This window comes from Scyliorhinus canicula, chromosome 5 (genome assembly GCF_902713615.1).
Source record: "Scyliorhinus canicula chromosome 5, sScyCan1.1, whole genome shotgun sequence".
NCBI lineage: Eukaryota > Metazoa > Chordata > Chondrichthyes > Carcharhiniformes > Scyliorhinidae > Scyliorhinus > Scyliorhinus canicula.
Window position 1 is genome coordinate 173662533 of NC_052150.1, and position 16500 is coordinate 173679032.

The window sequence follows — 16500 nt, forward strand, 5'->3', positions numbered from 1 at the left end:
GAATCGAATCCCCAACCCTCTGAGTCAAAAGCAAGAGTGCTACTATTGGACCACACTTAGCTTATTTTAGGACTCGTGTTGAATCATTATATGTGGGAATTTATGTGTTTCAAGAATTTGTTAATTTTTATTTCCAACCCCATTCTCCCTGCCCCCACCACAGTTTTTGAGCAGTACCAGAAGTCTAGGGCACAATTTGTACAAACAATTGCAGAACTTGCAACAAGACCACAAAATATTGAAACTCTACAGAATGCAGGTAAGCCAATATTGCTCCCCAGCATTCAGTACAGATGTTTTGCATTGTGGAAAAATGTTAGCTGCTGTTTTGTGAAAGTGTTCATAATGTCCAGATTTCAGGAATTAACCATCCATTCAACTCATTATTTGTTTACCATTTGAGATCCTATAAGCAGTAGCATTAATATAATAAAGTATTACGTATCTAAATATGTATAATGTTGCAACCTTTTTGTTTCAAATTTGTATAATACTATATATACATATTAATTTTTATGGTGAGAGTATTTGGGAGAAGTAATTAAAAAATTACAAAGCTACACCTAGTCAGTGTGCTTTACTGAAACATATCCACCTATCTTGGCCCAATATCTAGATTTGGGTGGAATCAAATCACAAGATAGTGCCTTAAGTGCCTATATAGTGCTTTTAACATGGTAAAACATTCCCAAGATACTTCACAGGAATTTAATTAGACAAAAGCAAATCAGTGGCTAAAATCTAAGAAGTAGATTTTATGAGTATCGGAGAGGGCTTATATGGAATATACAGAAATGCAAATGACTAAAAAAGGCCCATGTTGTGATTTACTTGGCCAGTCCCAGGTCTTGGCACTATCAGATTCCATGGTGTCTGCCATAGTTCTGTGAAATTTTAAATGGGATTTCCAGGCCCGTACACCACCTGGAACGTCCCACTGAAAGTCAGTGGTGTTTTGGCTGGGTTGCCGCATCCCCGCAATGGGTCCCAGCATGACGGAGTTGTTGTGCCAGTCTTGTCTATACGTTTAATCACAGCACAAATTTAGATCATATATTTCCAGTCTTTTTTTTTCTCTAGTGACGGATTAAATTCTAATTCCCTTGCAATACAGCACCTTATATTGTTTCTGACAGATTGGCTTCACAATTTACCACATTTTGTTGTTGGCAGAGGAAAAAAATCAGTTCAAGAAAATTAGCATCTTGGTTTGGCTTGTAATTTATGTATTTAAGCTCCTATTCTCAACTCTGTGATGTGACTGAACTGAAAAGAGCCCAAACAATTCTTCCACACTTCCAGTAGTGTAGAATCACATGAGAGCCTTTGGCTAGATTATTGTTTTATTTTTGACGATTTGCTTCCTTCCCTATTTCACATAAGATTTAACTGACAATCTAGATTGATGAGATGTACTGGAATACAGTCGTTCCCAAACTTTTCAGTAAAATGGCACACCTCAGTGAGACAAACAATTCCACTGTGCATCCATTTAGACTCTAGTGCACAGGTTCAAAAGGCAATTAAATAAGCTAATGGAATCATAGCCCCAAAGGCTATGCTACACAACAATAGAACTTGAGTTATAGTTTCAGGGAAGAAAAATAAACTCCAACATTTTTCTACCTCTTTGGTGAAGCAGCCACAGTGAGCATCCAAATATCATCCTTCACTCTCCGTTACCAAGTGATGGGATAGAGAAGGGCGGCACGATTCCTGGCTTGGGTCATTGTCTGTCCGGAGTCTGCACGTTCTTCATGTTTGCGTGGGCTTCCTCAGGGGGCTCCGGTTTTCGCCCACAAGCCCCGAAAGACGTGCTTATTTGGTGAATTGGACATTCTGAATTCTCCCTCAGTGTAACCCAAACAGGCGCCAGAGTGTAGCGACGAGGGGATTATTACAGTAACTTCATTGCAGTGTTAATGTAAGCCTGCTTGTGACACTACTAAAGATTATTATTATTACTTTAGCACTGAACTTGTTGGGTTCTCGCTATTGGTTACGCTTTGTTCCTATTGTTACGCTATTGGTTACGCTTTGGACAGCACTGGAGCACAAGCATAACATAAGCTTCACAGCGCCAGGATCCCAGGTTCAATTCAGGGCTTGGGTCACTGTCTGTGTGGAGTCTGCATGTTCTCCCCGTGTCTGCGTGGGTTTCCTCCGGGTGCTCCGGTTTCCTCCCACAGTCCAAAGATGTGCAGGTTAGATGGATTGGCCATGCTAAATTGCCCTTAGTGACCAAAAAGGTCAGGAGGGCTTATTGGGTTACGGGGTGGGGTAGAAGTGAAGACTTAAGTGGGCCGGTGCAGGCTCGATGGGCCAAATGGCACTGTACGTTCTATGTTCATTCGTATTCAGGTAAGCGATAGGTAGGTAGGGCGTGACACTAACCCAGTCCTGGCTTTTATCAACACATTCATCCGTGAAGTGCACCTCCAGTTCATTGCGTCAGCTGGCTGTTGAGAACACAACACCCACAGACCTCAGTGGGTTGACCTTCTGAAACCAGTTTAAAAAAAAAATTTGTTCATGGGCTGTGGGCATCCCAGGCTGGGCCAGCATTTATTGCCCATCCCTATTGTCCTTGAAGGGGCAGTGAAGAGTCAACATCATTGCTGTGAGTCAGGAGTCACATGTAGGCTAGTCAAGGACGGCAGATTTCCTCCCTGAAAGGACATAGTGAACCAGATGGGTTTTTACAACAGCCAACAATGGGTTCATGGTGATCAAACCAGATATTTATTGAATTCTAATTTCACCATCTGCAGTGGCGAGATTTGAACCTGGGTCCCCGAAACATTACCCTGGGTTTCTGGTTTACTCGTCCAGTGAAAATACCACTACGCCACCGTCTTTCCAGAAGTAATTCTGATGCAACATCAGATCGCCTTTATTATCTTGTTTTTCTTCTGAATAGCAATTAAGAATCAAATGGTAGCTTCTTTGCAAAATTGATTACAAACTCGCAAAAGGCTGATGGCCGAAGTGTTTTTGTTTTTTAAAAAAAAACACAAAAAGTTAGATTTAGGAGAATGGAATCATGTCAAATCGATATGTCAGCTGAATCCCAAGATATTAACTAGTTCTATAATAGGATCGAAAATGGAGTTTCACAATTATCTCTTGGCTGTAAGCTTCCCAAGGCACAGCAGAATTTATCATGAGGGAATGAGTGGTTCACCACCTTAGGAGCAAAATGAAAGAATCCCAGAGATTGCGAGCTCTGGCACATCCCGGTTCTTTGCGAGTTGTTGCTCATTGTTATAACCCCTATGGGGATGACCCAATTGATCTCCCTTTGCGTTTTTGGAGTAAGAGCTACCCCGCTGAAGGCCAGAAGCCCATCTGCGGGCTTGTTAATTCCATGAGATAAAAGCCGGCCCAGATAGGAGCCAACATCTCAGAATGGTCCCAGCTGGGACTAGGACTATTACTTTGTATATACTTTTCCTTACTGAGAGTTGGAAATTAACCACTTTGACTCGCCTTTACCAGGCTCCTCTTTGACTACAATACCCACAGTAGGACAGACATTACTATTGATGTTGATTATTCAAACTTAGCAAATTCTGCTTGGTGCTACTTTAAGGTACGCTTTTTACTCGGATTAATGCAATAACGCTAACAATTCATACGTGAATATTTTGGAGAAGAGTCCAACTGGGGCAGCGGAGTGATTCCAGGTTACGGACTCTCTTGGTTGAATTGCTGCATGGGCAGCATGATAGCACAGTGGTTAGCACAGTAGCTTCACAGCTCCAGGGTCCCAGGTTCGATTCCCGGCTTGGGTCACTCTGTATGGAGTCTGTATGGAGTCTGCACGTTCTCCCCGTGTCTGCGTGGGTTTCCTCTGGGTGCTCTGGTTTCCTCCTCCAGTCCAAAAATGTGCAGGTTAGGTGGATTGGCTGTGCTAAATTGCCCTTAGTGTCCAAACAAAAGTTGGTGTGGGGTTACGGGGATGGGGTGGAGGCTTGGGATTAACTGGGGTGCTCTTTCCAAGGGCCAGAGCAGCCTTGATGGGCCGAATGGCCTCCTTCTGCACTGTAAATTCTATGATTCCATGTAACTTCCTCCACCTCCTCCGGCAGCGAGTTCCAGGCACATTATTGAAGAACAGCATAACGGTGGCTGAGTATTTTCTGCATGGATTCTTCCATGGATGATGAGGATTGTAATGTTCCTATGACAGCTGAAACCTGTGATCACATAGCAGAGCAGGGATCCACCCTGGGGATACTAATAACAAGAGCAAAATACTGTGGATGCTGAAATTTGAAATTAAATCAAAAAATGGAATAAATATGTAGCAGATCGGGCAGCATCCTTGGAGAGAAACCGAGTTAACAGCAGAAATTGTTAAGCTGAAAAATCAATGAATGTTTGAATAGCTTGCAGCGGAGCGGGGCTGGAAAATTCGGGCCAACATTTCACATCGATGATCTTTCATCAGAACAGAAGGAAGGTTGAAATGTCAGAATTTTTAAGCCAGTGGAAGTGGACGGGGGCAGTGAGAACAAAGGAGAAGGTCTGTGATACTGTGGAGAGCAGGGGAGATTAAGAACAAACAATTTCATATTGCATCAGCCAGTCAGACTGGTAATGGATATGGTAAAGAAAAGATGTCCAAATGAAGCCTGAATGGCTACATAGCAACCATCAGAATGCGACATGAAGGGATTTAAAAAAAAGTAACAAGACAAGACCAACCCAGCAAAATAAAAAAAGAGAGTAAAAAAATCAACACCTAGAATAAGATGACGGCATGAACATTGCAGAACTCCGTGAACAGAAAGGCCAGCATGGGTGTGAGGTTGAGAATTAAAATGACAAACAACCGGAAACTTGGGATCATGCTTGCAGACTGAATGTAGGTGTCGAACAAAGCAGTTACCCAGTCTGCATTTGGTCTCCCCAACGTAGAAAAGACTACATTGTGAACAGTTAATACAGTATACTAAATTGAAATAAGTACAAGTAAATCGCTATTTCACTTGGAAAGTGAGTTTGGGGCCTTGGACGGTGAGAAGGGAGGGGTTGAACAGACGCATCTAACATAAATAATGTGTCTACCGTTGGGCTTGTCCAAAATCTTAGAGGCAGAAAACAGAACCCTTTTTATTAATATCGCCTCGGGCAGCACGGAGTTGCAGGGGACTGCTGTCTCAGGACGCCGAGGAACTGGGTTCAATCCTGGCCCCGGGTCGCTGTCCGTGTGGAGTTTGCAAATTCACCCCGTGTCTGTGTGGGTCTCACCCTGACAACCCAAAAAGATGTGCAGGGTAGGTCAATTGGCCATGCTAAATTGCCCCTTAAAAAAAAAATATATATTGCGGGACCCCTGTAGCTGGATTCTCCGGATGTTATCGCCGAAATAGCGTTCAGCGAATGGCCGGAGAGTCAGAGTTTCCGACAAAATCAGGGGCGGCTTTCGCTGCTTTCGCGATGTTCCGCCCCTCCAAAGCGACGTAGTGATGGCCTCAGAACATTGCCTGAGGCCTGTCCCCGATGCTCCACCCCCGACCGGCCGAGTTCCCGATGCTCCACCCCCGACCGGCCGAGTTCCCAACGGCGTGGGTCTCTTGTGGTCTCACCTGTCGGGAACTCGACGTGGTGGCTGCGGATTCAGTCGAGCGCCGCCACAGTCGGGGAGGGCCGATCCATGGGTGGGGGGTACTGTGGGGGTGTGGTCCGGAACGCGCAAGCCGGCCGAAGGGGGGGACTATTTCACGGGCCGGGTCTGTGAGTGGCCTTCGCGATGCAGCATGGCGTGGCCGCCCCAGGCCGGCGCATGCACATGCGCGGCCACAAATTCGGCAATTCTCCAGGGCGTCTTGGCAACTCGAGCTGGGTGCTCTACACTGCTGTCCTGCTAGTCCCTAGCAAAACGGGAATCGCTGGCCGTTTTGCGCCATTTTTTCTGGCGTAAAATGCCACCATTCCCAAGCCGACGTGGGGACGTAGCCCCAGAATCGGACAATCCAGTCCCTGGATTTACCATCGAAACCCAAATGTAAAACCTGTCCAATCCACCCCTTTTGCAGCCTGGTTTGGTCTCTGACCTGCAAATGGGTCGCTTGCAAAAACTCCACATCGGAGTTTAAACTCTTAAGGGGAGCAAATACTCTTGATCTTTCTTTTCATTGGGCCATTCAAACCCCTAACGTTCCAGATGACCAAGCGAATTGGGGGTCTCTGACCCTCCTAAATCCGGAGTCAGCGATTTCCATCAAGCAAGTTTACCCAAAGGATACTTAAAAGGTATAGCAAACAGGCCTACCCAAGATGGCCACCCAACCAAATCAAAAGACTGGACAAAGAGAAATCTACAGACACCATCAGCAAACTACCCTCGCTCCCTCCCATCCCCAACGCAATTGCCCTTGAATACAACCACACTCAAGTACAAATACAAATAGAGGCAAGGCAAGCAAAAACTACGAAAGTTTACTTCAAACAAACCTAAATAAGACAAGAACTATCTTATTATCTAAAAAAAACTACAATAATGAGCTGCAGCAAACCCTTCAAAACCTCCCCTGTTAGCAAATTCCAAGTTAGCTGGGAGGCTCTCGACTGGAGATAAAGAAAAATGTTTGCAGACAATAAAATACCAAAACCCCATGAACCTTGTGATCCGAAAGAGAGCTATAATCATAACAAGCAAAACCCCAAATCTAAACAAGAACTATAAGAATTCCACCCCAACAAGAACAAACATGAAATCCCAACAATGTAACAATTCAACGTTCCCGGCAACAGAACCAAAATCTCAATTACACCGTGCCCAACTTCTGCTTTTTAATGAAAGAGTCTGCCTCCCCAGGTGTGTCAAATAAATATTTTTTTCCCTCCAAAGTTACTTTGAGCTGAGCAGGGTAGTCCAAATAGTACCTGTACAGTTTCTGTGCAGGGTGATCTTGACTCCATTGAATGCAACCTTCTTCGCCAGCTCCGCTCCCAAGCCTTGATAGGACCTGATGAAGTGGCCTTCCCACTTAAAGTCACGGTGTTCCTTTGCCCATCTTAGAAACCTCCTTCTCCTTGAAGCTGTGGAATCTAACTTTCACTGCATGTGGTGGATATTCAGACGAGGGCTTGGCTGGAGTGTACGATGGGCTCTGCCTAACTCTGAAGGGGATTTGAATCGACCCTCGCCCACCATCTTACCAAACATGTCTGCAAAGTACTCCATGGGCGTCGGGCTTTCCATCCCTTCCGGCAGCCTGACAATTCGAAATTCACTTTGACCACCGAAATCAGCTTCCATTCCAGCGAGGCAATCCGATCAAGACTGACTCCACCATTTTACCTGCCGATGAGCTCGGAGAGGCCTCAGACTCATTGACAAACTTCTGCTCTCAGCCTTCTTTCCCCAGACTTTTTTAGGCATTTCAATCATACAAGATCCTTATTACAATAGCTATGTGGGTTTTCAAGAAAAAACATCTGTGATACTAGGTAAAGGAGCAAAATATCCAGTACTCCAGCATGAGCTACCTCGTATGCGTCATCCCCCTACATTATGCCACCAGAAGTCCCTAAAATTGGAAACAAAGTCAATAAAATTTTCCAGTTCATGGCGTGAGCAGGAGGCGGCACCGACACAGTCATCAATCTACCAGCAAAAGAGATTAAGGAGGGGTCCCCCAGTCGGAGTGGCATAATGAATGTTTCACATATCCCACAAAAAAAGAAGGCATAACTAAGACCTAAGCGAGTACCAATAGCAACACCTTTTATGTGGAAGAAGGGAGTAGAGATGAACTAGAAATTGTTTCGAATGAGAACAAACTTCACCAGATAGAAGAGGGTGGCGGTGGATAAAGACTGGTTGGGCCTCCATTCGAGAAAGAAGCGGAGAGTGGGGTGGAGATGTAGAGAGATTGGATTGTATATCCATAGTGCAGAGGAGGCGGCTAAGGCCAGGAAACTAGGAACTGTTGGAAGTGACATATGGCATTGGAAAAGTCATGCATGGAGGTCGGAAGAGGCTGTACAAGGGGTGAAAAATTGGTTGAGATAGTAAGGTATAAGTTCAGTAGGGCAGGAACAAGCCAAAACAGTGGGTTGACCAAGGCAGCCCTGTTTGAGGACTTTGGTGAAGAGGTAGCAGCAGGCTGTTCAGGGTTGGGGGACTGAGGTTTGAGAGTGTGGATGGAACATCTCCAGAAGAAATGAGGTAGTGACAGTCCTGGATGCAATGATGAAGTTTGGTTATGGGTCATGGTATGGGGGAGGTAGGAGGAAATGTTGGAGTTCGGCGGCAGCACGGTGGCGCACTTGTTAGCCCTGCAACCTCACGGCGCCACGGTCCTAGGTTCGATCTCGGCTCTGGGACACTGACCGTGTGGAGTTTGCACATTCTCCCCGCATTTGGCATGGTTTCGCCCCACAACCCAAAGATGTGCAAGGTAGGCAGATTGGCCACATTAAATTGCCCCTTAATTGTAAAAAATTAATTGGGTACTCTAAATTAAAAAAAAGAGAGAATGTTGGAGTTCACCTTATGCAGGGTAGAGGTCAGTATGTAAGACAATGGCAGCACCATCCTTGTGAGAGGGTTTGATGACAAAGTTGGGGTCGAATCCAAGGGAAAAAGTGCAATAAGTTCAGAGTTGCCGATGTCATACTGGTAGTTCTCAATGAAACAAAATAGAGAGGGTATGAGGCCAGAAGATGGGATGCAGTTGGAGACAAAATAATGAAGATGGGTGAAGAGAGCCATTAAGTGGGAAGAAGACTCCCGGTTTAAGAAGCGGGTACAGAAATCGAGGTGATGGAAGAAGAGAGCAGCATTGTGCTGAGCTCACTCCTCAGTCACTCTAACACACCCTCCCTTCCCTATAGCACCTTTCCTTGCAAGCTCAGGGGATGCAACACCTGTCCAGCACCATCTCTCTCTTCGTCAAAGGGCCCAAACACTCCTTCCAATTGAAACAGTGATTTACTTGTACTTCTTTCAAATTAATATGCTATATTCCCTATTCAATATATGATCTCCTTCCTCTACAATGGGGAGATCAAATGCACACTGGGCATCTCCATTCTGTCCACAAGCATGACCCTGAGCTTCTGGTTGCTTGTCATTTTAATTCTCCACCTTACTTCCATGTTGACTTTTCTGTCCCTGGGCTGCTCCAGTGAGGTTAAACGCAACTGCACCCTACCGTCCGACTTGGCACGCTGCAGCCTTCTAGATGTAACATCCAAGTTCAACAATTATAGATCATAACATCTGCTTTATTTTATTTGTGTTGTTCTTCTACCTTTTTTTTTGTTTTGCTTGGTCTTGTTTCTTTCTTTATCTCTTCATGTTTCATTCAGATGGTTGTTACATAGCCATTTAGGCCTTATTTGGACACACACTTTGTCTCTCTGCCATTCCCACTACCACTCTCTTTGCCTGTTGTATCATTAAATCATTTGTTATTTAATCTCCCCTACCCTCCACTCTATCAGGCATTCTCCTTTGTTCTTCCTGCCTCACCCCCTTCCACTTGCTTAAAATCTCTTACACTTCTATCTTTCATCAGTCCTGATGAAAGGTTATCAACCTGAAATTTTAACTCGGTGTTTCTCCACAGGTAGTTCTGGATCTGCTAAGCATTTCCAGCATTTCATTGCTTCTATATCAAACATAGGGACCTTTTTCCTTTATATATAAGTTACACATTGAATCATTAGTGGGGATTCTCCCCATCATTAGCTACATTGGAAACAAAAAACAGGAGTGCCCAAAATAGCAAATGGTCAATTAAAATCCTTTTCCATACCTTTCTTATAGCTTTTAATTTGCAAAATGGTGCCTTAAATGTCTACTTTCAAATTTGCTGCCAAGAACCTCTCTTTAAAGTCAATGCGTCCGCAACATATGCCAGGCTCAGCCTGATACAATTTAAGGTTGACCGGGCTCACATGACAGTGGCCCGGATGAGCAGATTCTTTGGGGTGGAAGCAGGGTGGAAGACGAGTGCACAAAATGTGCGGGAGGACCAGCGAACCGTGTCCCCAAGTTTTGGACATGTCCAAAGCTTCGGGGATTTTGGCAGGGGTTTGCGGACGTCACATCCAAGGTTTTAACAACAAGGCTGGCGCTTGGTCCAGAGGTGGCGATTTTTGAGGTGTCGGAAGATCCCGGAATCCAGGAGGAGAAAGAGGCAGACGTTCTGGCCTTTGCTACCCTGGTAGCCCGGAGACGGATACTGTTAGCTTGGAGGGACCCAAAGCCCCCAAAGCCGGAGACCTGGCTAACGGACATGGCTAGCTTTCTCTGTTTGGAGAAAGTTAAGTTCGCCTTGAGAGGTTCACTGTTAGGGTTCACCCGGAGGGGGCAACCGTTCGTCGACTTCCTTGCGGAAAATTAATCGTCAACAGACGGGGGGGGGGGGGGGGGGGGGGGGGGGTGTAGTTTAGGTTAGAGTAGGGGGTCAATAAAGGTGGGACCTGTATGGAAGGTAAATGGTTTTTGCACTATGTTTATGGTTTTAGGTATATTGTCTATTTTGTTGTTGTTTCTATAAAAGAACCTTTCTTTAATTTTCTGGACAAATGTTGAGATAAGTGGTATTGGGAGATATTGAATTCTGTATTGGTGATGCCACTACACATCACATGGTATCCAAAATGTGTATATAATGCTCCAAACAAAGAGGGCAACAATGCCTTTGAGAGAGCAGGGGAGTGGGGAAAAATACTGACGAGGAAAATAACAAACAAGTAAAATAAAAGTACTTATGGTTTTATAATCTGAAAGTCAAAGCTAGGTAGAACAACGGGCTTGATGCTAATAGCTTAAAAAAAGTGACTGAATTGTCATTAGCATAAAAGTTGTTGCTCATGCTTTTATCTGAGTGCAGGAGATGTTGCTGTTGATGTTCAAAAATCTGCTTAGAGCAAAGTGTGATGCTGGTGCCAGTAGATCTCTCTCTTACAGACATGGTTATCTCCTATACCCTCCAATTGAAAAGTTTTAGTGGAAATTAATCTGTACTTGTTGATTGAAGCACATATTAGTCTGTACAGATCTGAACTATCAATTGTACTAATTTTCCATGTCTTCACAACAACCAGGGCTAAACATACAAGACAGTCCTTGTTACAGTAGTCCTTGGTTCCATCCTGTTACAGTGAACATCAATGGCTTGCATTGTGCTGCAGTAAAGATTGCAAAATTATCAGTGTTTGCCGTCATCACTTTTCTGCAACTGAGCAAGTCCTAGAGTCTGGACGTGTGCAATTAAAAGCGGAAATCTAAAGGTTGAATCTGTGATTCTACCCTTCTCCAGTGTGTGCACTTTCAAGGCTCCGCCCAGACTGCAGTCAATAGGAAGTTATTGAACTGATAAGAACTTCCCTCTTGGGTCGAGATTTTAACTCACTCAAAACCAACTCACTTGCACAGAGTTAAAATTGGGTCCTTGGTCTCACTGTAAAAACTCTTGAAAAAGTTACACGTTTGTTAAATGTATAACTGGCAAATTGCCAAAGTTCATAATTACTGCTAAACAGCATCACTGACCATGAAAGAGTAATTTTATGCCTATCGAATGCCAAATTAATACAGTATGATAAGAAATTGCACATACTATTTAGAATAATATATTTGTTAAAGCTTCTTTATGTTATTTTGACTTCTACCTAAATGCCATTTGAACATTCCAACCATATATGGTAAATTTAAAAAAAATGAAAAGTGAAGGAATTCAGTGGTTTTTACTTTTTACATTGCTGGCTGTGAGAATACTTCAACATGATTGGCTGCTTATTCTATTTGATAACATCACTATTGTTGGATGCCTGGTGCCAGATTCAAACGGACATCTGGAAAAGGGAAGCCCATGCTACAGAAATTGATAGATCTTAGTGGGCAGTTTCCTGAAGGTCTGTGATGATTGGCATTATATAGTTTTAAAAACTATTTAGTGTGCTCCCTGTTAAACGTTTCCTTGATAATCTGTTATTTTCTGTACCTAGGTTTTAAAATTATTTTCTGTGCGTGTTCTGTAATGGACTCCTACTAGGTGGTCCAGGATAAAATGGGCATGAAGCTTCATTTGTAGATTTAATTGGCCCCATGCTGTTCCACCCGTAATACGTCATCTCATTAGCTGCCCCTTAGAAGCTAACTAGTAAGCAGGGGGGAGGATTACTGACCAACCTTTTTTAAAATTTTGTTTGTTCCTTTGATTTTATAACTATTTCATTGGGTCGAAGTTTTTAGATTATATAAAAACCAAAATCTGTAACCTTAATGGGATGGAATGCCTATTCTCATAACATCTTCAAGTGAGAAATTACTGTTGGAGATGTGGAAAAATATTTAATGCATTTATATTGCATGCTTTTGATATTTTAAGAGAGACTGTGTTGACTTTGTAGTCCCCACGGGAGCCTGCAATGGAGGCAGGCAGGTGTGGAATTTCACACTGCTGGCTTGCATGCCAGTTCCCTGGCTCCATCCTGCCTGCTGGGTTGTTTTCCATCAGCGGGATTAGAGGGGTGCGGCCAGGCTATTGGTCTGTAAGCAGCGGGTAGCCGATTGTTCCAATTAAATTCCTATTAAGACCAGTTAACAGAGACGGATTGGGATTTTTCAATCTGCCTCTAGCCTCCTGGAGGCAGCCTTCCGGCAGAAGATCAGGGAGGACCTGTTTTATAGGCCCGCAGGTTTATAGGCCCGCCCAGCCTGTCTAGGTGGAGCAGTAGCCGCAGGCCACCATATAGAGGAGTTTCCCCCTACACACTGCCATTCCATTACCACCACCACCTTCTCCCCCACCTAACCCAATTGCTCAACCCACCCTAGAGTAGTAGCTCACTGCAAAACCATTTTAAAATTCTAAATTGGGAAAAAGTTGGAAGTTGTTCCTTTTTGAAAAATTCTCTCTCTCTCACTCACCTGCTATGGCAGCCTGCTGCTGTTTTTAAGTAGAAAGGCCCTCAGCTTCAAAAGTTTATTTATAATCCTCAATTGGATAGGCGAACCTGCTGACTGCTCATTAATTGGCTGCTCTGGCAAAAATCTCTGAGTGATTATTTCTCGCACAGTACAGGGTTTTGACCCGAATTTGAACCTGACAGTGGGATTCACATGTCTGCAGGGAGAATCCTGCCCATCACGTATGTACTAAAAGAATGACAGAGGACTGCCATGTGACTATGTTAAGCAATGATCTAATATTGGCAACAGTAATTATTAGTCAAGTGTTTCTTCACTTGGAGTCACAACTTTGCATATATATTTACATTAGTGGGTGGAGGAGAGTGCGAAATGATCACTGAGTTGATTGGGCAAGTGCTAAAGACTAATGCTTTGTGGGAAGTCATCACTAGAGGTAGTGATAGTAAATCGACGTAGTGAATTAGTATGACAAACCAGCAGCTTTCATTGTCATTTTTACTGGTGCTAGCCCACAACTTCAGTGCATGCTATGGTGAGATTTGAACTTATGACCTCTGAGTTGATAGTCACTAGAGCCACTTCAGCTCTCCCAGATTTGTTGGTGAGTTAAGGGCAGGTCAGGTTTCCTGCTCATCTATGTCAGGAGCCATATTTACATTTGCATTTCATGAATATTCATTAAAAGATCAATTTGCTGGAATCATATTTCCCCTCTAAATTAAGTACCCCATCAGTGGACACTTAGAACGGTCACTTTCCTGACTGTATACACGTGCACCTGGCAAGCTTAATTTCATCAACGACTGAGGTTCATACGTGCTGCTTTCGTCAACCTTTTAAAGTGCATGTCTGCGAGAATTTAGGTGTTTATTAGAAGCCGCTCCAAGGCAAAATTTGGCTATTTCAGCCCTAAATTTGTTCAACAATGGATCCCCCACAGCCCTCTAGGGTAGGCAATTCAAAGATACACAACTGCTGAGTGAACATCTCCTCTTCTGTGGAAGAGCAGAACTACAGGCTATCAGTATAAAATAATCATCAAGAAATCCAAAAGGGAATTCAAAAGAAACTTTTTACCCAAGAGTGATGAGAATGCAAAACATTCTATCAAAGAGAGTGGTAAAAGTGATTAGTTGCATCTAAGGAAAAGCTAGACAAGCATATGAGGGAGGAGGGAATGATGGTAGATTTAGATGAGGAAAGGGTGGGAGGAGGTTCAAGTGTAACAGAAACGCCTGCATAGAAGGCAGCTTATCTACCCCTTTTCAAGGGCAATTAGAGATGGGCAATGAGGGCAGCACAGTGGCGCAAGTGGTTAGCATGTTTGCCTCATGGCACCGAGGTCCCATGTTCGATTCCGGCTCTGGGTCACCGTCTGTGTGGAGTTTGCACATTCTCCCCGTGTTTGTGTGGGTTTCGGCCGCACAGCCGAAAAAGATGTGCAGGGCAGGTGGATTGGCCGTGTAAATTACCCCTTAATTGGAAAAAATGAATTGGATACTCTAAATTTATTAAAAAAAAGAAATGGGCAATGAATGCTGACCTAGCCAGCGATGCCTACATCCAAAGAATGAATGAAGAAAAATACTACCCAGCTCTCTCTCCTCCCCCCACCCCTACCACCACTGCTGACATCTTAGCTGTTCTCGAAGAAGTCGATGAAGGGCCGCCATCCCCAGGCAAACCCCTCCACAGACCCTCTCAAGGTGAACTTTATTTTTTATAGCCTAAGAAACTCTGCCAGGTCACTCACCTACACCCCCGGTTTTGTTCCCCCCACCCCACCTCCCCGAGTCCCTCCATTCTAATAATATTCATCTCCGGGCTACCAGGGAGGCAAAGGCCAAGATAACGTTCTTTCTCGCCCCCTTCGACACTCCGAAGAAAGCCACTTCTGGACTCGGGACCACCTTCACCTCGGGACCTCTGACATAACGTTGGCAAACCCCTGCCTAGAATCCCCAAGCTTCGGAGACATGCCCAAAGCATATGGACATGATTCCCAGGTCCACCCATACACCGCCCACTGGGAGTGGGGACGTGGCATTGTGGGTGTTAGGTATTAGTTGATTTGGTTATTGCAGCCCTGTTGGCTTGTTTGAATTGTGATTGTGTGGATATGTAAATATATAAATACCTCAATAAAATATTTAAAGAAACATTGATTTCCACCCTTCAAAAACCCTGCTCATTCCTACCCTGCCGACCACCTTAAACTGGATAAGCTAAGCCTAGCGCATGACGAGGATGCATTAACTCTCCTCAGGGTCTCCTCCTAACCCAGCCTCCATCTAACTACCCAACTCTTCCTCCCACTTGCACTTCACTACCCCTATTGGGGCTCCCTCCTAATCACTCAGCCTCCTTGTAAATTTCTGACACATTTTCTTTCCTATCCCTGTTCTTGACACCATCTTGTCCTGTAGCCCCTGGGCCGGAAGGTGAGGAAAGAACGGTACCTGCTTCCGGACAAAATTCCTCACCTGCAAATACCGGAAACCATTCCCGGCGGGCAACTCAAATTCCTCCACCAACTTCTCCAAGCTCAGAAAGCTGCCCTCAATGAATAGATCCACAAACCAATCAATCCCTGCCCGTTGCCAACCTGAACCCCCATCCAGCCCCCCGGAACAAACCGGTGATTCCCACAGATCGATGCCCAAACCCCTCCAGCCTTGGGTGCTGCCCCCACTGTCCCACATTTCAGGGCCGCCACCACCATCGGGCTTTGGAGACCTGGCCGGTGAGAACAGCATAGGCGCTGTCAACAATGCCCCCAAACTCGTATTCTTACAAGAGGCTGCCTCCATCCGTTCCCATACCGACTCCTCTCCACTACCTAACCATAGCTTACTTGCCGCTCAATAGTAGTTCATTAAATCCGGGAGAGCAACCCACTCCCTCCCTCGACCCTGCTCCAGCAGCACCTTCTTCACCTGCGGGGTTTACCACCCAAACAACCCCAAAATCAGTGCATTCACGCTCCTGAAAAAAGCCGTAAGAATGAAAATCCAGAGATTCTGAAACACAAACAAAAACTTGGGAGAACCGTCAGCTTCACCGATTGTACCCGTCCTGCCAATGACAGTGGAGTATATTCCACCTCCTGAATCCCCCTTCATCTATTCCACCAATCAAGCCAAACGCAGCTTGTGAAGCTGCTCCCACCCCCGCGCCACTGAATGCCCAAGTACCAAAAGCTCGCCCCTACTACTCTAAATGGCAACTCCACCCAGCTTCTTCTGCCCCTCACTTGGATAGGAAAAACCTCGCTCTTCCCATATTTAATTTGTAGCCTGAGAACCGGCGAAATACCTCCAAAATACACATAATCTTCCCAATCCTTCCAAAGGAATATCTTTATTGATGACAGGGGTGGGGCGAATCAGCGTCTGCCCGCACAGCAATATATTGTAGAACCTGTGACTTAAATGTTTTTTATCAAGTGCCCCATTATATGGCGGAGACAGCTGCCATTGCCGGCAGTGGCTTATCTATCACATGCTTTTCTTGTCTGACGGTATCATGCCTTTGCGGGTTACGGGGAAAGTAAATGGCCTGTATCTTTTAGAGTAGATTTAATATATTTAATTGTT

The 16500-nt window shown here is 44.7% G+C and overlaps 1 protein-coding gene across 2 annotated transcripts in view; it reads left to right on the plus strand.

Moving 5' to 3' along the window:
- The window catches only part of spag6 (sperm associated antigen 6), a 265208-nt gene that overhangs the window by 3365 nt on the left and 245343 nt on the right, over positions 1-16500 (plus strand). For both annotated transcript variants that reach the window (XM_038798106.1, XM_038798105.1), the window contains exon 2: positions 164-259. Coding sequence is in view for 1 of the 2 variants with exons in the window: in XM_038798105.1 (XP_038654033.1) it covers positions 164-259 (96 nt within the window). In the remaining variant the exon portion in view is untranslated. The remainder of the gene's footprint in view (positions 1-163; positions 260-16500) is intronic.